Source organism: Phasianus colchicus, chromosome 29 (genome assembly GCF_987193195.1).
Source record: "Phasianus colchicus chromosome 29, bPhaCol1.hap1.1, whole genome shotgun sequence".
NCBI lineage: Eukaryota > Metazoa > Chordata > Aves > Galliformes > Phasianidae > Phasianus > Phasianus colchicus.
In genome coordinates, this window is record NC_143464.1 from 1,151,294 (window position 1) to 1,174,616 (window position 23,323).

The 23,323-nt window shown below is 48.4% G+C and overlaps 3 protein-coding genes across 3 annotated transcripts; 2 read left to right on the top strand and 1 right to left on the bottom strand.

The window, feature by feature from the left end:
* Positions 1-6,941: 6,941 nt before the first annotated feature.
* LOC149914463 (olfactory receptor 14J1-like) lies at positions 6,942-7,874 on the top strand. Its single transcript, XM_090126653.1, has one exon. The coding sequence runs from the start codon at positions 6,942-6,944 to the stop codon at positions 7,872-7,874; it is 933 nt and encodes a 310-aa protein (XP_089982779.1).
* Positions 7,875-12,897: 5,023 nt separating this feature from the next.
* Positions 12,898-13,512, bottom strand: LOC149914464 (olfactory receptor 14C36-like). Its single transcript, XM_090126657.1, has one exon. It carries the CDS (start codon positions 13,510-13,512, stop codon positions 12,898-12,900), a length of 615 nt encoding a protein of 204 aa, XP_089982783.1.
* A 7,257-nt stretch (positions 13,513-20,769) lies between these two features.
* Positions 20,770-21,726, top strand: LOC149914465 (olfactory receptor 14C36-like). Its single transcript, XM_090126361.1, has one exon. It carries the CDS (start codon positions 20,770-20,772, stop codon positions 21,724-21,726), a length of 957 nt encoding a protein of 318 aa, XP_089982487.1.
* Positions 21,727-23,323: the final 1,597 nt, after the last annotated feature.

Below are 23,323 nucleotides of genomic sequence, written 5' to 3' on the forward strand. Positions count from 1 at the left end.
ATGGGTTTGGGATTCCTCTGGTTCAGTTCAGATGTGCACAAGGAGTTGCCTGCATGTGAGCTCCTGCTCTGAGTCCTTGGTCCTCCAGTGGAGAGTCAGTTGCTCACACACAGAGCCTGGGTGATGTCCGAGGTGCCTGGGGTGCTCCTGGATGTGTGCTAGTGCTTGGGAAGTGCTTGGGAAATCCCTGAGACGGACACCTCCTTCCTGAGCATCAGCTGAGGGCAAGAGAGGGGTTAGAGCTATTCTTGGCCATCCCAAATGACAACAGACCACTGCATTTAGGGCACTGGAGTATGTCTTTTTTACTCATCTCCATGGAGCATGCAGAGTTATTCAGCTGACTGTATAGATGAGCTCTCAAAAGAAGAGGCACATCTTCCTCTGTTCTCCATCTGCTGCCTATTCTGGAGCTCAAGGCACTACAGAGCTGACACACATCTGTGTTCTTCACCTGAAGAAGCCTCAGTTTTCTATGTGCTCTCATGTGAATGACATCAGAAGCAGCCTAGTGTCATACCAGTTCCCTGGGCTGTCCAGCACACTCACATGCAGCTGCAAATGCAGCACAGGGCCTTCAGGAAAGCCATGCCCAGGAGTGTCCACGCTGCTTGGACAAATTGGCGCCCCACAGTGGGTCCCATGATTATGTGCCACCTTCATAGATACCATGGATGCACTGAATCCTATAATGCCTCCTGAACAGGACGATTTCTTATGTGGTTTTACACGAATGAGAACACCAATATGTGCTGGGCTAGAAAGCTTTGTACACTTGCAGGTCTGAGTTCTTGCTTGGATCACAGGGACGTGGTTTAATGGCTTCCACAACTGGACTGTAGCACAAGTCTTTATGATAGATGGATGAGGAGACAAGGAAGGGCAACTGCTCTCTGTGGGAGTGCACTGAGCTCTTCCTGGGGATGGCAGAGCAGCCAGGTCAGAGTGAATGGCAATGGCAAACCGAGGAGACCAACAGTGTCTGCTCCTGGCTTCCTGATCAGGAAGAGCAAGTGGAAGGTGCCCTCTGCAGACAGATGGGAGCCTGATGTTGTCAGGCCCTTGTCCCCTTTGGGGGCCTTTTTCACTCCAGTATCTGCTGCAGGGACGGCACAGCAGGGCATACAAGATCCAGGATATCCTTGGACAGCGCAGCTGACAGTTTCTTCGCCAAACCTCAGAGGAACCAAAGAGGAGAGGTGCTCTGCTGCATCTCATACTCACCGGCAAGGAAGGGCTGGTGGAGAAGTTGAAGGTCAAAGTGAACCTGGTCTGCAGTGGCCATGGGATGGTGGAGCTGAGGAGTCTGAAGGGAGGGCAAAAGTCAACCTCACACCTTTGGGTTTCAGGAGAGCACACCTTGGCTTCTTCAAGTGTCTGTGGTGTACGGTACAGAAAGAAAGCAGATATAGGAATTGGAAACAAGAAGGGGTCAGCTGGGAGCAATGCAGAGTGTTTGTCCTAGTGCACCTGCTGAGATTAATTTAGAAAGTCTAAAGCTCACACAGAATTGAACCTGCCCAGACATATCAAAGACAGAAGGGCTTTCAGAAATTTATACACAGCAAAAGGAAAGCTAGGGTGAATGTGAGCTCACAGTGAAATGGGGCATGCTACCTGGCATGAAGGGCGTGAAGCGTCCTGTGCTGCATGTGACCTTCTAAAACAAGGTCTGAGAACGTGAGAAGATCTCAGTACCACAGTGTGACCCAGATAGTGGGAACACTGAGAGCTGCCATGGACAATTCTCGGCAGGGAAATTCTGGGGAGCGCCAGGCTCTGTTCAAAACACAGATGGATTTTCTTTTATTTTTGAAGCTGTAAGTCTGAAAGATGTTCATGTCAATAAAACTGAAGCAATTGAACTGAATTGAATGGATTGAAGACCAAGACAGAAATCAGTGAAAATGAGTTAACGCACCTCTCAAGTTCTGAAATACTCATGAGATCTGTTTTTTTTTAAGTTGAAAATTCAAGTCTTTCAGGGGATTTTGTGTCCTTTCTATCTTATTCCAAAAAGAACAACATTTTGCAGAACTGTGTTAGCAGGAAACACAAGCCTTCAGGTACAGGGACACAGACTGTGTTTCACTGTTCATCATGAAGGATTTCTGTTTGTTGGAAAAAAGAGAAATCTTTCATTGCCCATGTGCAGCTGGTTCTCTGAGGAATTGGTGCCAGTGCCAGTGCCCTGTGACTGATGCCCAGCATCCAGCGCTGCTCTACCCTGCTGTGTATTTGATGTCCCTCATCCTCCAGGTGTCTCCAGCTCTCCTAAATCAATGACCATGGTTCAGGGCAAGTTTTCTGCAGGCCATCTGGACACATGCTCTTCCCACTGCTCTACAAATTTTTCCTTCCCTTGCTCTTTGTTCACTCAGATACCTCCCAGTTATCTGGCTGATCTGTGAACTTCAGGGAGATTATTGGAACTTGCTCCATCTCTGCAAAGTCTGATGGACTCTTTGATCAACTCCTTAACTGTCTATCTATGTCTTCCTATCTCTGCCTAACATATTTCTTGTACAGATATTCCCAGTAAAAGACAAACCTCATTAGGTGTGGTTTGGACAAGGCATGCAGTTGATTACATTGTTCTACTGTTCATTCAATTGCATGATGTATACAGCTGATGGCAAAAAAAAAAAAAAAAAAAATCTTTCATTTCCCATGTGCAGCTGGTTCACTGAGGAAAGCCAGTGGGAGTTGGTGCAAATGAGGTTTAACACCGAGTGGAGGAATGCAGAGAAGTGTGATGTGAGAAAAACTGATGCAAGTCCCATGGGGCCAATGGGAGTAGAAATGGGGTGGAGTAGCTGGGGAGGACATTTGTCCACACAGTGATGGGGCAAAGCTCATTAGGGGACATCCTGGGTCAATATAATTTACAAAGTGCTGCTGCAACTTCTTGTTTAAACCCAACTATAAATAAATAAATAAATAGTCTTCATAAATGCCCATCATTGTCTTCCTCTTTAAGCACTTTCGAGATACCTCTCCAGTTTGCTGTACAAGTTCTGAACACCTGAAGAAAATGACAGGAAGGCACAAGGCACAGGAGGGATCTTCAGGTTGTAATGGGCCCCACGGGACTTTTGCTGCTGAGTCCATCCACCTCCAGTGCTGAGAGAAGATTGCAAGAAGTGCTCAAGAAGCCAAAATCAGAAGGAACAGTGAAGTTTCCTGGAGTATTAATGGGCCCCACTGAGGGCCATTGACAAGCCAGCTTCCCCAGGGACTTGTTAGAGCAGATAATTGGAAGCCATGATTGCAGGCAGACCAAGGCACTGGGATGGTGGCTGTGATGCTGAGCTAAGCCTCCTTTGTCTTCTGAAGCAGAAAGGCCAAGGCCTGATCCCCAGAGCCTTGGCAGGGAGATCGTGTCCCTCTCTCCTGCTGGCTCAGGGCCCTTCCTGGGGCAGTGGGATGGAGGTTTGTCTTATGTCACATGGAAGACCAGGGCACAGCAGCTGCCAGACTCTGCATGGGGTGCAAGGATGCCGTGAGGCCCAAGTCCCATGTGAGCAGTGTGTCTCAGCAGAGGATGAGGCATGTGAGAAGGGCCCAGTCTGAACAAGCAGTCAGTCACAATGAAACCTTGAACTCCAGATCTCTCACCTCTTCTGCCCTCCTTTGGACAGTCTCCAATAGTTTTATGTCCTTTATTTTCTTTGTGTTCTGTGGTGCCCAGTAGTGCTCCCAGTGCTCCAGGTGAGGCTGCAGCAGTGCAGAGCAGAATGGGACAATCCTTCCTGCACACAGCTGGCGTTGCCATACTCAATGCATCCAGGGGACAGTTGGCCTTCCTGGCTGCCTGGGCACACTGCTGACTCATGTTTGATTTGATGATGACCAGGACCCCCAATCCCTATCAGTGGGACTGCTCTCCAGTATCCCATTCTCCAGTCAGTGACTATCTTCAGTGTTGCCCCTACCCAGGTGCAGAATCTGGCACTTGTTCTTGTTATAATTCATGTGCATTTTATGTTTACCCAGTTCTCTTACTTGTCCACATCTTCCTGAAAGTCTTCTCTACCCTCAGTAGAGGAAACAGCTGTACCCAGCTTTGTCTCATCAGCAAATGTACTCAAAGCATTTTCTAGTCCTGCATGCAAGTCATTGAGGAAACCTTATAGAGAAGTGGCCCTCAAGTGGAGCCCTGGGGAACCCTGATAGCGAACGTCCACCAGCCTGAGGGAACCTCATTTAATTTAACCCTTTAGAGCCAGACCCATCGGCCAACTGCTCATCCATCACATTATGTTTCTGTTTAGCCCTGTGCAGGAAAATTTGTCTGGAAGAATTAAGTAATAGTATCAAAAACTACGGTGAAATCTTCAATGGTAACATCAACTGGCTTCCTTTGGTCAACTAGATGTGTGATCTTGTCATAAAAGGACATTAAGTTTAATAAGACCTTCCTCTAGTGAATTTGTGTTGGCTGTGACCAATGACAGAATTGTCCTTCAGGTGTTTCTCAGTAACTCCCAGCATATTTTTTTTCCATAATTATACCAGGAACAGAAGTGAGACTGACAGCTCTGTAATTGCCTGTGTCCTCTTTCTTGCTCTTGTTTAAAACTGGAACGTTTGCCAGTTTCCTGTCAGCTGGGAACTCCAGAATTTGCCACAGATGGAACAGAGAGGAAGATTTGGCTCTTCTGTTCTGAGCTCATCCATTTGGGCAGCAGAATGACACAACATGCTCCATGGGGACAGGTGCAAAAGGCACAGTGGGTGCCCCAAGCACAGGGCTGTGGTGGCATTTAGGATGGCCAAGAATACTTCCCTTCTGGCCCTCAGCTGATGCTCAGGAAGGAGCTGTCTGTCTCACAGATTTTCCACCACAGTTTACAAGCACGAGCACACAGCTAGGATCACCCCAGGCACCTTGGTCATCCCTGAGTGTGTGTGTGTGAGCAGTGCAGTCCCTGTTGAATAAAGAGCAAGGATTCAGATGAGGGGCTCACACACAGACACCTCACTGTGCACACCTGAACTCAGCTAAGAGGACTTCTGGCTCCCATGATCCTGTGAGGAACAGAATTACATTTCAGCTCCAGGGTTTGCATCTGAAGATGAAATGCCTAAACTTAGTGTTAGGGTGAGATGGCCTGATAGAAACAGGACAAGGGGAAATAGCTTTAAATTTAAAAGGGGACTGAGGTTAGATGTTAAGAAGACATTTTTTTACACACAGGCACTGGAAAATGTTGCCAAAAGAAGCTGTGTATGACCCATCTTTGGAGACATTCAAGGTCAGAATGGATGAGATTCTGGGCAGCCTGAATGTGTGTGTTTGGCATCTCTGGCCATGGCTAGGGACCAGAACTGGGTGATCTTCAAAGTCCCCTCCAGCCAAAACTTTTCTATGGTTCTGTAATGTTACGACTGCATTTACAAGTCATGAATGGAGCATTTCCAGATTTGCCATTTGTTTCTCTCATGATAAAATTTCTTCTTGTAGGAACAACTGTGCTTTCGGAATCCAGTGGATGTGTTGATTAATTGAGCTGACTTTGAAGTACATTCTGTAGCTATGACCCTACTGCGTTGCAGGAGCTCTCAGTTCAGGAGGGCCATGGATACCTCCAGGGAGAGAAGGAAATCACATTCTCTGCTGCTGAGCTGGGTTGGGCTCCTGGGACACAGGGAGCTTATAGTAGTGGGCAGCACAGCAGAGAGACAGCTGTGCCCAGGAGCAGCTCCTGTGCAGCACACAGCTGGACTGGAGACATGATCTGCAGGTGACTGGGACAGAAGGAAAGAGCTTACAGGCTGTGAGGTACGTTTGCAGGCTGTGAGATCACTGAAGGAGCATTGCTCACAACCCTTGACAAGGTAATTTCTCATTGCAGGCAATGTTGTGGCTTTTTCTGCGGGGATCACTTTGCTGGTGACATCCCATTGCAGATCAGGCTGCAAACTCTGTTTCTTTATCATGGAAAAAGACCTGCTCCAGCCAGGGCTTCTGTGCTGCAGCATCAGAGCACAGCCCTGAGGGCTGCGTGTCCCAGGACGGCTGCAGGCTGTGCAGCCGGGGCTGCAGCCGGGTGCCCAGGGCTGTCCTGCAGAGCAGGTCCCTGCTGTGCCCCAGGGGCTGTGTGCCGGGCCAGGGACTCTGCCGCCTGCCAGGCTCAGCACTCAGCACTCAGCACTCAGCACTCAGCACTCAGCACTCAGCACTCAGCACTCAGCCTGCCCAGGGAGCTGCCCAGGGCACTGCGGGGAGACCTGTGGGGGAAGGAGCCCCCCGGCAGGGCAGGGCAGGGCAGGGGCCCTCTGCTGCCACAGCTGCTGCCTGGGCAGGGCGATCACAGCTACACTGCACTGTAGGCTGTTTCCAAAGGCACTTTGCAAGAGGAGTAAGAAGGCAGGGATTTTCCATTTTCTGTACATAGGAAAGGGGAAGTGTTTTAGACAGAAGTCTGAAAGGAGCTGTGGAATATGAAAACTGGGAATCCTGAATTGTACATTTCTCATTCTGCTGTTTTATGAATCATGTCCTCAAGTGCTTTCAGTTTCTCCTCTCCCAAAGGACAGCACCACCTGAAATTATCGTAATTCTCTGCAGACGAGAACAATGCACTTTGTCTGCAAACAGGCAGCTTTCTCTAAGAGAACTTTGAATGCACAAAAGTTGACATGGGCACTCTGTGTGCAGACAGGTAAAGACATGAGACATGGAAATGGCTTGTAAAATATCCAGGCAGCTGAGATATGATCAGAGAATGACAGGAAATAAGAGCCCCATAAACTTCTACTTATTAAGGTACGGTGAAGCTCATTAAAATAAACTCCCGTAATGGAGTTAAATGAACATTATCCATAGACATAGAAAAACTTCTGTATAGCAGTGGGAAGAGTGTTTGTGCGAATGGTCTTGACTTCTGTCATTATTTTCTGCACTGTGCACAGGACTCCATGCCCAGGAACTGCAGATGCCCAACAGCAGCTCCATCAGCGAGTTCCTCCTGCTGGCGTTGGCAGACACGCGGCAGCTGCAGCTCCTGCACTTCTGGCTCTTGCTGGGCATCTACCTGGCTGCCCTCCTGGGCAACGGCCTCATCAGCACAGCCGTAGCCTGCCACCACCGCCTGCACACCCCCATGTACTTCTTCCTCCTCAACCTCGCCCTCCTCGACCTGGGCTGCATCTCCACCACTCTGCCCAAAGCCATGGCCAATGCCCTCTGGGACACCAGGCACATCTCCTATGCTGGATGTGCTGCACAGGTCTTTTTCTTTCTCTTCTTCACCTCAGCAGAGTATTGCATTCTCACCATCATGTCCTATGACCGCTACGTTGCCATCTGCAAGCCCCTGCACTACGGGACCTTGATGGACAGCAGAGCTTGTGCCACCATGGCAGCAGCTGCCTGGGGCACTGGGGTTCTCTATTCCCTGCTGCACACTGCCAATACATTTTCCCTACCTCTCTGCCAAGGCAATGCTGTGGATCAGTTCTTCTGTGAAATTCCCCAGATCCTCAAGCTCTCCTGCCCTGGTTCTTACCTCAGAGAAGTTGGGCTTATCATATTTAGTGCCTTAATCTTTCTTGCTTGTTTTGTTTTCGTTGTGCTGTCCTATGTGCAGATCTTCAGGGCCGTGCTGAGGATGCCCTCTGAGCAGGGACGGCACAAAGCTTTCTCCACGTGCCTCCCTCACCTGGCCGTGGTCTCCCTGTTTCTCAGCACTTCCACATTTGCCTACCTGAAACCCCCATCACTTTCTTCCCCATTTCTGGACCTGGTGCTGGCACTGTTATACACAGTGGTACCTCCTGTAGTGAACCCCCTCATCTACAGCATGAGGAACCGGGAGCTCAAGGATGTCCTCAAGAAACTATTTCTATGTATGTTTTTTCAGCATTAATTATATCTTCATCATCTTCACATGATTACCACAAACTCAAGAAAAGCTGGGAATGGCATCATGTAATATTTCTTTTTTCTTTTTTTTTTCGATGTTAATTTTTTAAATTCTTGCAATAGTTTTTACTCCACTTAAATAATATTATTAATTGGTATTTCCCATGTACATTTTTTTTTTCTTACTCCTGAAATCTTTACTATTCTTCAAGCACTTGGCTGTTTGAGTAGATTTAAAATAATAATAATAAAAATAAAATGTAGATTATCATCTGTATCTCAGAGAGCAGCCCTGCACACAGAGGGCTGCAGGAACCAAGAGCCCAATGCCACACGTTGCAGCAGCCCTGGTGTCTGTGGGGTTGCCCCTCACCGCCCGCTGGGCGCTCCCTCTCTGCTGCCTTGGAGTTGTGCTGCTGCTTCCCTGGAGCCACGGCCATGGGCAGCAGCAGGACGTGCACTTTTCAGTGCTGCTCTCTTTGCACCACCTTTGCACGCTGTTCTCCTTTCTCCTTGCACTTGTGTCAGCCCTCAGGTCCTGCATTACGTAGCAGACCAACAAAAAAAGGACGCTTTGCCTGCGGTGTGCCTGGAGTTGTTTTAACAGCTTGGAAGAGCATTGCCATGTCAACAGACTGAAGGCTGGACACTTGGGGAGGAGGGAATCCTGTGAAAAATGAGACAGCCTTGCTCTGTCCAAACGTTCCCATTGTGCTGTATGAAGTTGTGACTGCAAACTTGTTTTTGATGGACTTGTTTATTGCCGGCTCACTCACAGCCCTGGATGGCACACCTGTAAACCTAGGAGCCACAGAAGGATGCCAGAGAGATCCTTGAGGTCCTGTTTGGAGACTTTCATGCTTCAAAACTATGAGAAAGCACGCTTACAAGTCAAGGACCCCCCACTTCTCTCTGCTGGATCAAAGCTGGAACCAGGACCTGTGATGTCTTTCTCTGTCCCTCTTTCCTCCCTACCCCCCTACTCTGTCTCTCTCTATTCTTTCTCTTCCTCTCATAGAGTTGTTAAGTAACACAAGGCTTACTTTGATTTCTTATAACATCACAAGGTGTAGCTGCACATGGAAATAAGTGTAGAAGTGCCAGTACCTTACAGATAACTGCAGTGCACAGATTCACATTAAACTGATGCCTGTGTCTGGACACTGAGTGTCAGTTTCACTGTTATCCAACCAGGGGTTGCAAATCAGCTGAGGTTCCCCATCCGCGCTCGTTGTGTAATCAGTGCAACCCACTTACTCCAAGTGGCATCAGTTGCATGATGGGTGGAGGGAACCTTTCGTTTAAACATCCAGTTCAGCACTGGCAGTCGAGGTGCCAGAGGAGCTGTGTTTCAGTACCGACCACTTCAGAAGCAGCCCGAATCCCCTCATATGCAGCTAAGATCTCCTTCTCAGTTGCAGTGTAGCACTCTTTGGACCCTCTTTATACTCGCCTCCAAAATCCCAGGCATCATCCTCGGGTCTCTCCTGAGGATCTTTACCACAAACTCCAAGTGGGACCTTTCTCTCCAGCAGCAGTGTACAGGATGTTCTTTACATCCTGTCCCAGCCATACTGGCCCTAGGGCCATGGCACGGGCTATGTCCTCTTCAATCTGTTCAAAAGCCTGCTGCTTTTGAAATGTGAAGTCATTTTTCATCCGCGTCACCTGATGAAGGAAGTGCACAATAAGGCTATAGTTTGGAACATGCAGTCTCCAAAAGCCCACTACACCCAGAAAAGACTGTGTCTCTCTCTTGCTAGTGGGTGGAGACATAGCAGTGATGTTGTTGGTCACATCTGCTGGAATGTGATGACGCCCATCTTGCCACTTTATACCTAGGAACTGAATCTCCTGGGCAGGTCCATTCACTTTGCCTCGCTTAATAGCAAAACCAGCTTGCAGAAGAAGTTGCATTATTCGCTCTCCTTTTGTGAAGATGACTTCTGCTGCACCTCCCCACACAACAGTATCACAAATGTAATGCAGGGATCCTTGAAATGCCCACCTCACTCTTTACTCCAAGTTCTCTCACACATTACTCTGGGTTTATTCACATTTTGTGTGTGTGTGTGTGTTTTACTCACACTTTCCTCAGCATTTACGGAAACATTTCTTCAAGTTTACTCACACTTCACTCTGTGTTTACTCAAACTTTTCTCCGTTTTTTACTGACACCCTGCTCCGGGTGTACTCACGCTCTACTCCTGGTCTACCCACACTTTGCTCCTGGTCTTTCTCACACTTCAAGTTTATTCACACTTTAGTCCAGCTTTATTCACACTTCTCTACGTGCTTTACCCATACTTCACTCTGGTTTTTACACACACATTTCTTTAGATTTGCTCTCAATTCACATCCAGTTTTCTCTTCCGTCCTCCCCATGGGCAAAGAACCCATAGTTCTGTGGTGGCACCAACCTTTCTGCCACTTATTCAAAGCCTGCCATTTCCTAGACTGCTCTGCATCCCTCACCATCCCAGAAGAAGGAGAGAGAAAAATACCACTTGTGAAGCCACTCCTTCAGCCATTCGCCCTAAGCCCTGAAATCCTTTTGCATAGGTCGCAGGCTTCCCTGAACAGTTTCATCACTGCTTACCTGAACTATCAAGAATGGGTAGTAATCAGAGGAGCGAACCAGACCTGGGACTTTTCTGGTGATGCTGGTGGTGCAGGGAGGCCCCAGGGAGGCCACGCACTCTGGGAGAGGTGGAAGGGCCGAGAGCTAGTAGATGGGTTTAACAAATGGATCACAACAGCAACGATCTGAGGAGGAATGGTAATTTACTAAATCCTACTGAACCAAAGCGTGCCCAAAGTGTGAGTCCCCACGATAGTACAAGGGAAGCACATGCCCTTCTCTGCTGCAAACTGAGTGGGGCCTGAGGGAGAGCCACTGCGGTGCAGTCTGGATCTCCACCTATCTTCTTCTTCACACCATGTGCTCCAGGGAATTCTGCCCCTCCCCTCCCATCAGAATGCTCAAAATGCCCATAAAAGGCAGCAAGTGGAACCAGAACGCTAACTCTTTAACTCCCACTGCTTCACATGATGTTTTGGTGTGGAATACTGACATAAAAAAAAATCACAACACCACAACAGCCAGGACCTCACCACCCTCTCTCTGAAAAGATCCTCCCAGTCTCTAATCTAAATCTCAACTCTTGTAATTTAAAACATTTGTACCTTGTGATATGTGCCCATGTTAAAAGTTGATTTCCATCTTGTTTCTGAGCTCTCGGTGAGTACTGGAAGGCTGCAATGTGTTCTCCTCCAGGCTGTTTCTTCTCCCATCTCCCTCAGCCTGTCTTTCCAGGAGAGGTCCTCCAGCCCTCTGATCACCCTCGTGGCTTTCCTCTGGACCTTCTCTAAAAGCTTTACATCATGCTCCAGATGGGGCCTTCTGAGGGCTGAGTAGAGAAGGACAGTGCCCTCCCTTGCTCTGATGACCACCTCTCTGTTGATGCAGCCCAGGGTGCAGTTGGCCTCTCAGGCTGCAAGCACACACTGCTGGCTCCTGTTAAGGTTTTCATCTACCATCTCGAAGTCCTTCCCCTCAGGGCTGCTCTCTAGGAATTCAACCCTCATGCCTGGGATTGTCCCGACATAAGTGCAAAAACTGGCATTTGATCTTGTTGAACCTCATGCTGTTTCTTTGGGCCCACTTTTCAAGCCTGGCCAGGTCCCTCTGGATGGCACCCCTTCATTCTGTCATGCCAACTGCACCACACAGCTTGGTGACATCAGCACACTTGCTGAGGGTGCTCTCTGTCTCATCATCCATGCCTCTGATAGACGTTGAACAGCTCTGGTCCCAAGGCTGACCCCTGTGGACATAACTTGTGATCAGCCTCCACCCGGTGGAGCCGATTTCCCAGAGAGCCATTTACCACAGTCCTTTGGCTGCGACCTTCCAACCAATTTCTTATCCAATGAACACTCTGCCCTTCAAATCCATCTCACACATCTCTCCACAGAGATAAGGAAGTGATGTGGGACCATGCCAAAGGACTTCCAAAAGTGCAGGGAGATTTCTGTACCACTCTGTGTAACTGATGTACTGACAAAGCATCCACATTATCATTCTGACCATAAAGAACCAGGACATGTATTGAACTGTGGGGAAAATACTGATTTCTCATTTAGATCCTTGTAATATTGAGCTAAAGAAAGCATTGTAGATCCTAGGACTAAGGCTGTGTTATAGTAAAACACATCTTTTTGCAGCACACACGAAGAAATTGTTTATTAGATTGATTCTTTGCTTACAAGTGGCACCTGGTAGATAAGTGTGTTTCTGTAACTTAGCAACCTTCCCTTCAGTACCCAGAGAGCTGTTATTGGAATGGTCTGGAGTTCAGCAAAGGAATCATTACCAGAGCTGCAGTGACACAACAGACTGGGTCTGACAACAAGAACAGAAATAACAACTTGTACACAGGGGTAATTTGGGAAGTTATTATTAAATATTAGGGAAAAAAAGTCAGGACATGAGACAATAAAGATTAAATAGAAACATGGCATATCACTTGGATTAGAGTAAATAGGTAAGGAAGAAGAGGATGTGAAATCCTAACTAACAGTGAGCAGATGTATGTGTTGGAAATAATTTATATTATATTGAATAACAGTAACATGTGTTGTGGGTTAGGTGCAGTTTCAAATAATATATAAACTAATAATTAATAAATAATATATCAATTACATTGATCCCATTTGCTAATCAAGCCTATATCAGCTCCACGGTGCCCACTGGCATCTCATTTGCCTGCAGACACAGAGGTGGAACATGGAGGCTGTGAGAAAGGCAGCACTGAGCCAGAGTTCCTGTGGGCTCCAGGAGAAAAAGAGCACGGTGATGCCTCAGTACAAGTAGAAGGAAGCCAAACATATGTGTAGGACCGTGATAACCACTAATGATAATTACACACACACACTTATATGAACAGCAAAGAAAAATGAAGTGATAAACATAAATAAATATTATAATCAGTAAGGAACATAAGTTTGTTATTGCACAGACTGAGTCACTTGTTGAGACAGATGTGAAGTTTATGCCTGCTGAAAAGTGACCAGGGCATCATTTTCCTCACCGCGTTCTTGAGCTCCTGGTTCCTCATGCTGTAGATGAGGGGGTTCACTGCTGGAGGCACCACCGAGTACAGAAATGACACCACCAGGTCCAGGGATGGGAAGGAGATGGAGGGGGGCTTCAGGTAGGCAACCATGACTGTGCTGACAAAGAGGGAGACCACGGCCAGGTGAGGGAGGCACGTGGAGAAGGCTTTGTGCTGTCCCTGCTCAGAATGCATCCTCAGCACGGCCCTGAAGATCTGCACATAGGAGAAAAGAATGAAAACAAAACACCCAGATGCTAAAGAGGCACTGATCACAAGAAGCCAAATCTCTTTGAGGTAGGAGTGTGAGCAGGAGAGCTTGAGGATGTGGGGTATTTCACAGAAGAACTGGTCCACTGCATTGCCTTGGCAGAGAGGCAGTGAAAATGTGCTGGCAGTGTGCAGCAAAGCATTGAGAACCCCAGTGCCCCAGGCAGCTGCTGCCATGGTGGCACAAGCTCTGCTGTCCATCAAGGTCCCGTAGTGCAGGGGCTTGCAGATGGCAACGTAGCGGTCATAGGACATGATGGTGAGAATTAAATACTCTGCCAATATCAGAAAGACAAACAGGAAGGTCTGGGCAACACATCCAGAGTAGGAGATGTGCCTGGTGTCCCAGAGGGCATTGGCCATGGCTTTGGGCAGAGTGGTGGAGATGCAGCCCAGGTCGAGGAGGGCGAGGTTGAGGAGGAAGAAGTCCATGGGGGTGTGCAGGCGGTGGTGGCAGGCTACGGCTGTGCTGATGAGGCCGTTGCCCAGGAGGGCAGCCAGGTAGATGCCCAGCAAGAGCCAGAAGTGCAGGAGCTGCAGCTGCCGCGTGTCTGCCAACGCCAGCAGGAGGAACTCGCTGATGGAGCTGCTGTTGGGCATCTGCAGTTCCTGGGCATGGAGTCCTGTGCAGAGTGCAGAAGATAATGTCAAGATCATTCTCAGAGGCACTCCTTCTGCTATAATTTTTTTTTTTTTCTTTCTCTCTGCACAATGTTCATTTAGCTCCATAACTTCAATTTAATTTCATGAAGTTTAGCATTCCATAAGCAGAAGACGAGTATGCAGCTTATATATTTTTCTCATTTTTTAATCTTATCCCATCTCCCTGGATATTTTCATCTCTTTCCCTGTCTTTAACCCAACTGCTTTTAAAGCACCCAGTCCCATCCTATGTGCCATTACATTTCTGTTAGAGAAAGCTGCCCGACTGCAGGTTAATTTCATTATTCATGTCTGGAGAATACGACAGTATGGTAATTTTGTTCTATCCTTCAAGAGAGGAGAGGCTGAATGCACATTGTGTGACTGTTCACAGAATGAGTGAGAATAGTGTGAATCAGGAGTCTCAGAGATGTGTTCTAAGTGAACAGCCCCATCTAGATTTCTGCCTCCAGTCCTTTCCCTTCCCCTGCCTTGTCTCTCCTCTTGCACAGTGTCCTTAGAAACATGCTGGCATGCAGTGAATCTGTGAGTCCCCCGCCCCAGGCAGAAGCTGTGGCAGCTGAAGGCCCCTGCCCTGAGGGGGGAAGCCCTCATATGGAACAAGTCATTTTCATAATAAAGAAACACAGACTCTCTGCATCCCGATCTGCAATGGGAAGTCCCTGATTTAGTGATCCCTCCAGTAAAAGCAGCAGCACTGCCTGCAGCCAGAGACTTACCGTGTCTATGGCTGTGAGCAGTGTTCCTTCCGTGAGCTCACAGCCTGCTCACACTCCACATAGACTGTAACTCTCCTTCCTCTCTCTTCTATCCTCATGTCACCTGCGGATCATGCCCCCAGCCCTGCTGTGCTGTGCAGAAGAGCTGCTCCTGGGCACAGCTGTCTCTCTGCAGCACTGCCCCCTTGTAGGAGCTTCCTGTGTCCCAGGAGCCTGGCCCAACTCAGCAACAGAGGATGTGATTTTTTTTTCCCCAGGTAATCTCCCTTGAGATGTCCCTGCATCTCCATGGCCAACAGCTCCTGAAAAACAACCGTGTCATGACTTTACTTTCAAATCTGCTTAGTTAACCACCAGACGTCCAGTGGACAGTGACTAATTCCAGACATATGATTAGAGAGTGTTTGCTGAAACAAAAAGGACACACTGAGAAGGTCAGGAAGGGTGGACTTCCCCTGGGCAGGGCACTGATCCAGCTGAGGTAGTGCAGGCATTTCATCGCTAGTTGGAAACTCTGGGGCTGAAATCAGATTCTGCTCCCCACGGACCAACAGGAGTTTCAGGGATTCCTCTGGTTCAGTTCAGATGTGCACAAGGAGTTGCCTGCATGTGAGCTCCTGCTCCGAGTCCTTGGTCCTTCAGCGGGGAGTCAGTTGCTCACACACAGACCCTGGGTGATGACCAAGGTGCCTGGGGTGCTCCTGGATGTGTGCTAGTGCTTGGGAAGTGCGTGGGAAATCCCTGACTTAGACACCTCCTTTCCTTCCTGAGCATCAGCTGAGGGCCAGAGAGGGGATGGAGATATTCTTGGCCATCCTAAATGATATCAGACCCTTGCATTGATGGCAATTTATGGCACTTGTGTGTCTTTTTTCACTTTTCTCCATGGAGCACGCAGAGGTATGCAGCTGACTAAATGGATGAGCTCTCAAAAGAAGAGGCAGATCTTTCTCTGTTCTACATCTGCTGAATATTCTGGAGCTCAAGGCACGACAGAGCTAACACATCTGTATTGTTTAACAGAAAACACTTCAGTTTTCTATGGGCTCTCAAGCAAACGGTGTCAGAAGCAGCCACGTCATGTCATGTCATGCCAGTTCTCCAGGCTGTCCAGCACATTCACATGCAGCTGCAAATGCAGCACAGGGCCTTCAGGAAAGACAGATCCAGGAGTGTCTGTGCTGCTTAGTCAACTTGACGCCCCACAGTGGATCCAATGCCTTTGTGCCATCTTCATAAATACCATGGATGCACTGAATCCAATGACCCATCCTGAATAGGTTGTTTTCTTCTGTGCTTTTTCACTAATGAGAACACCAGCACATGCTGGGCTAGAAAGCTTTGAAGAGTTGCAGACCTGAGGTCTTGTTTGGATCTCAGGGATGTGGTGAAATGGCTTCCAAAAGAGACAAGGAAGGGCAACTGCCCTTTCAGAGAGTGCACTGAGCTCATCTTGGGGGAGGCAGAGCAGCCAGGTCAGAGTGAAGGGCAATGGCAATGGCAAACAGAGGAGACCAACGGTGTCTGTTCCTGGCTTCCTGATCAGGAAGAGCAAGTGGAAGGTGCCCTTTACGTGCAGATGGGAGCCTCGTGTTGTCAGGCCCTTGTCCCATTTGGGGGCTTTTTCCACTGCAGTGTCTGCTGCACGGACAGCAGAGCAGGGCATGCACCATCCAGAAGAACCCTGGAGAGCACAGCTGGCAGCTTCTTGACCAAGCCATAGAGGAACCAAAGAGCAGAGGTGCTCTGCTGCATCTCATACTGCCAAGGAAGGGTTGATGGGGAATGTGAATGTGAAAGAGAAGCTGGTCTGCAGTGGCCATGGGATGGTGGAGCTGAGGAATCTGAAGGGAGGGCAAATGAGAAGCTCACACCTTTGGGCTTCAGGAGAGCACACCTTGGCTTCTTCAGGTGTCTGTGGTGTACAGAACAGCAGGGAAAGGCACTGAGGGAATAGGGTCAAAAAATGTGGCAACTATCTAAGCAACTTGGCTTCCAAGCAGAATATTTCCATTCCGAGGAAGAGGAAGGCAAGTTAAGATGTCAGAAATCCTGCATTATTGTGAATTGATTGTGTTGCTCTAACCCAAACACAGAAAGGAAGCGTACAGGAAATGGAAACAAGAAGTGAGCACCTGGCAGCAATGCAGAGACTTTGTCCAGTGTTCCTGAGATGAGTCTAGGAAAGTCAGAGTTCAACTGCAATTGAATGTGCCCAGGCATATCACAGACAAGAAGGGCTTGTAGAAATATGTAGTCTACAAAAGAAAGGCTAGCGAGAATGTGGGCCCACAGTAGAATGGTGTAGGGAACATGGTGAGACAGGACATGGAAACGTCTCTGATACTCATTTCCTTCCTGACCTCACGGTTTATTAGTTGGTCTGGTCTTCTTGGAATCCTAGGAGGCAGAGACAGGTGGGAATTGTTGGTGCATGGCAGATGTGTCCTTGGTGAAAGAAGAGGTGATCAGGGAATACCTAAGCAAACAGGATTCTGAGTTGGACGAGACTGACAGGAACCACAGAATCCTTGAGTGGCTTGGATCAGAAGGACCTAAAAGACCATCCAGTTTCAGCTCCCTTGCTGTGGGCAGCGCTGTCATCCAGTACATGAGGATGCTTGGGGCCCTTGACATCTTGAACTTTGCCAGGGATGGGGCATCCACCACTTCTCTGGGCTACCTGTTCCACAGCTGTTCCATGCCTCACAATCATGATCTTAGAAGTGTTAAGAATTCCTTCCAAATGTTTAATGTTAGTATCTCCTGTAATTAATAAATATTCTTCCTTGTTTCAGAATTTGGAAATCTGGTAAGAAATCAAGTTTCCAGTTATTTAATATGAAGAAGATAATGGGTGGAAGATGGAGGGAAGGCATTATCCAGAGCATTGCCTCTACAGTTCAGATCCCCAACACAAGGCTGATGAGAGCAAGACAAAGTGAGTTTGGGAAGGTTCACTCAAGGTGACTGGGGATGGAGCACTTCACATGTGAGGAGAGACTGATGGAGCTGGGCTTGTCCAGCAAGGAAAACGGAAGCCTGATGGGGATCTGTCCACACAGTGACAGAGCAGAGCTCATTAGGGGACATCCTGGGTCAATATCAGTTGCAAAGTGTTGCTTTAAATTCTTGTTTAAACTGAACCATAAGTAAATAAATATACAGACTTCATTAATGCCTGTTGTTCTCTTCCTCTTTTAGATGTCTCCAGGTACCTGTCCAGTTTGCTGTACAAGTTCTGAACACCTGAAGAAGATGACAGGAAGGCACAAGGCACAGGAAAGCTCTTCAGGCTGTAATGGGCCCCAGGGGGCATTTGCTGCTGAGTCCATCACCTCCAGTGCTGAGAGTAGATTGCACGAAGTGCTCAAGAAGACAAAGTCAGAAGGAACAGTGAAGTTTCTTGGAGTATTAATGGGCCCCACTGAGGGCCATTATCAAGCAAGCTTCCCCAGGGACTTGTTAGAGCAGATAATTGGAAGCCATGATTGCAGGCAGACCAAGGCACTGGGATGGTGGCTGTGATGCTGAGCAAAGCCTCCTTTGTCTTCTGAAGCAGAAAGGCCAAGCCCTGATCCCCAGAGCCTTGGCAGGGAGATCGTGTCCCTCCCTCATGCTGGCTCAGGGCCCTTCCTGGGGCAGTGGGATGGAGGTTTGTCTGATGTCAGATGAAAGACCAGGGCACAGCAGCTGCCAGACTCTGCATGGGGTGCAAGGATGCCGTGAGGCCCAAGTCCCATGTGGGCAGTGTGTCTCATGCCAGGATGTGGGATGTGAGAGGGGCTCAGTCTGAACAAGCAGTCAATCACAACAGAACTTTGAACTCCCAGGCCCAAGGTGGAGGCACCATTTCCTCACTGGTAGCATTTGGTTCTGGGGATGCCGTGTTTGATGCTCACCCACATGCAGAGCTCCTGTCTGACTGCAACACCACCATGCTCATATCAGCTGTGACGACACAGTGGAGCTGAAATCACTGACCTTGTCTCCCCTTTACAGCACAGTGACTCTGACATCACTGTAATAATGATCACTGCCATAACTCAGTAATTCTGACATCACTGCTCTCCACACTTTTGAGAGAACATCGTGACTGTGTTACTGAACTCCTACCACAGTGACACCACAGTCATTCCAACCCACCGTGCTTGTATCCAGCTTGTCATGGAATCCTAGCACAACCCACAATGGGAAGGACCCATAGTGATCATCAGGTCCAACGTTTGGCTCCACACACCCGTCCTAAAAGCAGAGCATATGACTGAGTGTGTTGTCTTGTTACGGAGTTACCTGGATCAATGTGTGTCCGTGACAGAGGGCTGAAGGCTTGGCAGTACCACTGGCCAAAAAATAAAATAAAATAAAATAAAATAAAATAAAATAAAATAAAATAAAATAAAATATAAAAAAAATTTATAATAATAAAAATAATAAAGAACAGCATCAATGATTGAAGAAGGAAACTTATTTTTACTAAACATGATACTGGAATGTAAGATAACACAATGTTATAAAATAAAATTGGAATTTAGGGTAATAACTCAAATATAATGAGAGAGCAAGTGTCTGAAACCAAAAGCCTTACTTTGAACTGAAGGCGCACGGCTGGGGCGCGCAGCCACACACTGCCAGGCAGCGAGCAAGTGAGAGATCCCAGGTCTTCCTCCCACGGCCTATCTTCCCCTCTGAACTCAGAGTCCCCTGGGATATGCGGTTCTTCTTCTCTTCTGAGAACCAGGTATCCAGAAAGTTGTCCGTCCACAGAACTGGAGTATTAACTCTTTAATTCCCGGTGCTTTACATGATGTTATGATGTGGAATACTGATAACAAGAATCATAAAACCATGACACCAGATGGGGCATTGGCAGCTTTGCTCGGCACACACAATTTTTTAGGACAAACAATGCTTCTGGAATCAAACTGTCTACTGGTGATTAATTCATCTGACTTCAAAGTACGTTTTGCAGAGATGACCCTGTTGTCTATCGGGAGCTGCCAGCCCTGCAGCCCCCAAGTCATCTCCAGGGAGAGCAGTGAGGAAGAGAAAATGACATCCTCTGCTGGGCTGGGCTGGGCTGGGCTCCTGGGACTCAGGGAGCTCCTACAAGTGGGCAGCGCTGCAGAGAGACAGCTGTGCCCAGGAGCAGCTCTTCTGCACAGCACAGCCTGCAGGTGACAGGAGGAGAGGAGAGAAAGGGCAGAGAGCTTATAGGATGTGTATGGTTTGAGCAGGTGTTGAGTTCACTGCAGGAGCACTGCTCACAGACTTTGACAAGGTAAGTCTCACTGCAGGCTTTGACTCTGCCGCCTGCCAGGCTCAGCACTCAGCACTCAGCACTCAGCACTCAGCACTCAGCACTCAGCACTCAGCACTCAGCACTCAGCACTCAGCCTGCCCGGGGAGCTGCCCAGGGCGCTGCGGGGAGATGTGTGGGGGGAAGGAGTCCCACGGCAGGGCAGGGCAGAGGTCTTCTGCTGCTACAGCTGCTGCCTGGGGCAGGGGGATAACAGCTACACTCACCACTGGGTGTTTTTTTTCCAAGGGTGCTTTGCAGGAGGAGAGACAAGGCAGGGATTTTCCAACACCTGTTCTTAGGGAAGGAGAATGAGTTGGAGGCGGAATTCTGAAAGGAGATGTGAAATATGAACACATCTCTGAGAATCCTGAATTGTACCATTCACAATTTGCCCTTATATGAACATTCTCCTAAAGTGCTTTCAGCTGAAACTGCTATCGTTTTCTGCTGACATGAATAATGCTCTTATCCTGAAAACAGACAGCTTTCTCTAACAGAAATTTAAGTGCAGAAAAGAGGTAGGGATGGGCACTGTGAGTGCAGACAGCATAAAGATATGAGGGATGGAAATTGATTGTAAGAGGAAATTATCTAGGAAGCTGAGATATGATTAGGAAATGAGAGGAAAGTAAGAGCTCTTTCAGCTTCTACTTCTTAAGGTACACTAAAGCTCATGCAAGGAAATTGAAGTTATGGAGTTAAATGAACATTTTTCAAAGAGAAAGAAACATTTCTATAGTATAGCAGGAGGAGAGTGTCTGCAAGTTATCTTGACTTCTGTCATTATCTTCTGCACTCCGCACAGGACTCCATGCCCAGGAACTGCAGATGCCCAACAGCAGCTCCATCAGCGAGTTCCTCCTGCTGGCGTTGGCAGACACGCGGCAGCTGCAGCTCCTGCACTTCTGGCTCTTGCTGGGCATCTACCTGGCTGCCCTCCTGGGCAACGGCCTCATCAGCACAGCCGTAGCCTGCCACCACCGCCTGCACACCCCCATGGACTTCTTCCTCCTCAACCTCGCCCTCCTCGACCTGGGCTGCATCTCCACCACTCTCCCCAAAGCCATGGCCAATGCCCTCTGGGGCACCAGGCACATCTCCTATGCAGGATGTGTTGCCCAGACATTCCTGTTTGTCTTTCTGATATCGGCAGAGTATTTCATTCTCACCTTCATGTCCTATGACCGCTACGTTGCCATCTGCAAGCCCCTGCACTACGGGACCTTGATGGACAGCAGAGCTTGTGCCACCATGGCAGCAGCTGCCTGGGGCACTGGGGTTCTCCATGCTCTGCTGCACACTGCCAGCACATTTTCACTGCCTCTCTGCCAAGGCAATGCTGTGGACCAATTCTTCTGTGAAATTCCCCAGATACTCAAGCTCTCCTGCTCAGATGCCTACCTCAGGGAAGTTGTGCTTATTGTGGTTGGTATCCTTGTGTTTTTTGGGTGCTTTGTATTCATTGTTGTGTCCTATGTGCAGATCTTCAGGGCCGTGCTGAGGATGCCCTCTGAGCAGGGACGGCACAAAGCCTTCTCCACGTGCCTCCCTCACCTGGCCGTGCTCTCCCTGTTTCTCAGCACAGGCATGGTTGCCTATTTGAAGTCACCCTCCATTTCCTTCCCATCCCTGGACCTGGTGGTGTCATTTCTGTACTCGGTGCTGCCTCCAGCAGTGAACCCCCTCATCTACAGCATGAGGAACCAGGAGCTCAAAGATGCTCTGCGGAAACTGATGACCAAATGTGTTTCGAAAGCAGTGAATTGCCCACCTTTTTCTATCTAAGAGTTGTAATACAGATTTTAACGGAATCAAACTGTCTTACTTGGTTTATGTATTAGTTTCCTAAGTGTAATTTATTGAATGTTTTATTCTGTATTTTGTATATTCTAATGTTTTTCACTTAAATGTCATTATCCACATCAAGTACTACTCTGTTTGTACCTGTGCAGTGTTGCCCAGTCACAGTGTACATAAGGAACCAGGATCTCTGTGAAGCTTATCCAAACATCGGGAATGCAATGACTTTTTCTGTCTTACTTCCTGTGGGACATTTATGGAGCTGCCAGGGTCAGCTGTTCTCAGCACCCCATAATCCAGCACGAAGCATACAGCTGTTAATCAAACTGTGCGGTGACTGCAGCCTGCAATAGCTGACGGGCCATCCCTTGGCGCCTGGCTGGGGTCTGTGCTTTCAGGCTCACATCTGTCAGTGCCTCTGACAGGCCAGCAGCAGCACCTGGTTTGCACGTTGGTTGTCAGATCCCCTCTTCCTCAGTCCCTGTGAGACCTTGTGTAAGAAAATGTCTTGGATATGGGTTCCATCTCAGAGGCTGAAACATTTCCCTGAAGTCTCCCTTCTGTGCTTCTTTCCATTTGCCACACAGAGGTGGGCACTGCCTCCACGATGACCGAGGGTAGCTGAAGCACACATGAGAGCCCAGGAAAGGTTCCCCGGGACTCTCAGGAGACATTCTGAAGCATGAATTTGTAGGTAAGAAGTGCAACTGTGGGGTAGCACAGAGCTGCTGGGCAGGTGGTGCAGGTCCTCCTGCAGAGCTCTGTGTCCTTCTCCTTCCTGAGTCAGGTGCCACTTCCATCTCAGGAATGGAACAGCCAACAGAGGTGAGACAGAAACTTTTCAAGAAAAGGCTCAGGGTTGCATGAGAGACAGAATTCAGTGGTGTGGTGGTGGTGTGTTGAGCTGAAACTCAACCCCACAGACCCTTAGCCTTGCAGCTCCTGTGGCTTGGTGACAGTGCTGCTGTGTGGCTGCAAACACAAGCAAGGACATGCAGTGAGCACTTCTGTCACACAGTTTCCACCACAGCAAATCCATTGTTAATGGAGATCTCCTCATGGCAGTGCTTGAAGGCTCAGGGCTTCTTTAAAAGTTGCTGACAAGAACATTCCCAAGGAATGGACTGCACAGATTCCCACTCTCCCACTCATGCTAAGACCAAGCTTTAATTGCTAGCATTAAAATATTGTATTTAACTCTAGCCTTCCCTGCAGCCCAAAACAAAACACCTATCCGTAATGCTTACCTGTACCCAGTGTTCTGAAAAATTCAGCAGAACACCATGCCCTCTCACTAAACTTTTGCTTAATCTCTGCCCCAAAATGGTGAGTTCTAACCCCTAACCCCTATCCTGAACACCCAACACCCACAGACCCTGCTCTTGTGCTCTGCCCTCCTCACCTTCAACTCCTCCCCTAACCCTAAACTTTGGGTACTTGGCTCTTCAGGGAAGAGCAGGAATGGTGGAGTCTTAGAGTCACCATCCCTGGATGTGTTTAAAAACAGTTTGGATGTGGTGCTCAGGGACGTGATTTAGCTGAGGGATGTTAGAGTTAGGGTAGGATGGTTAGGTTGGACTCG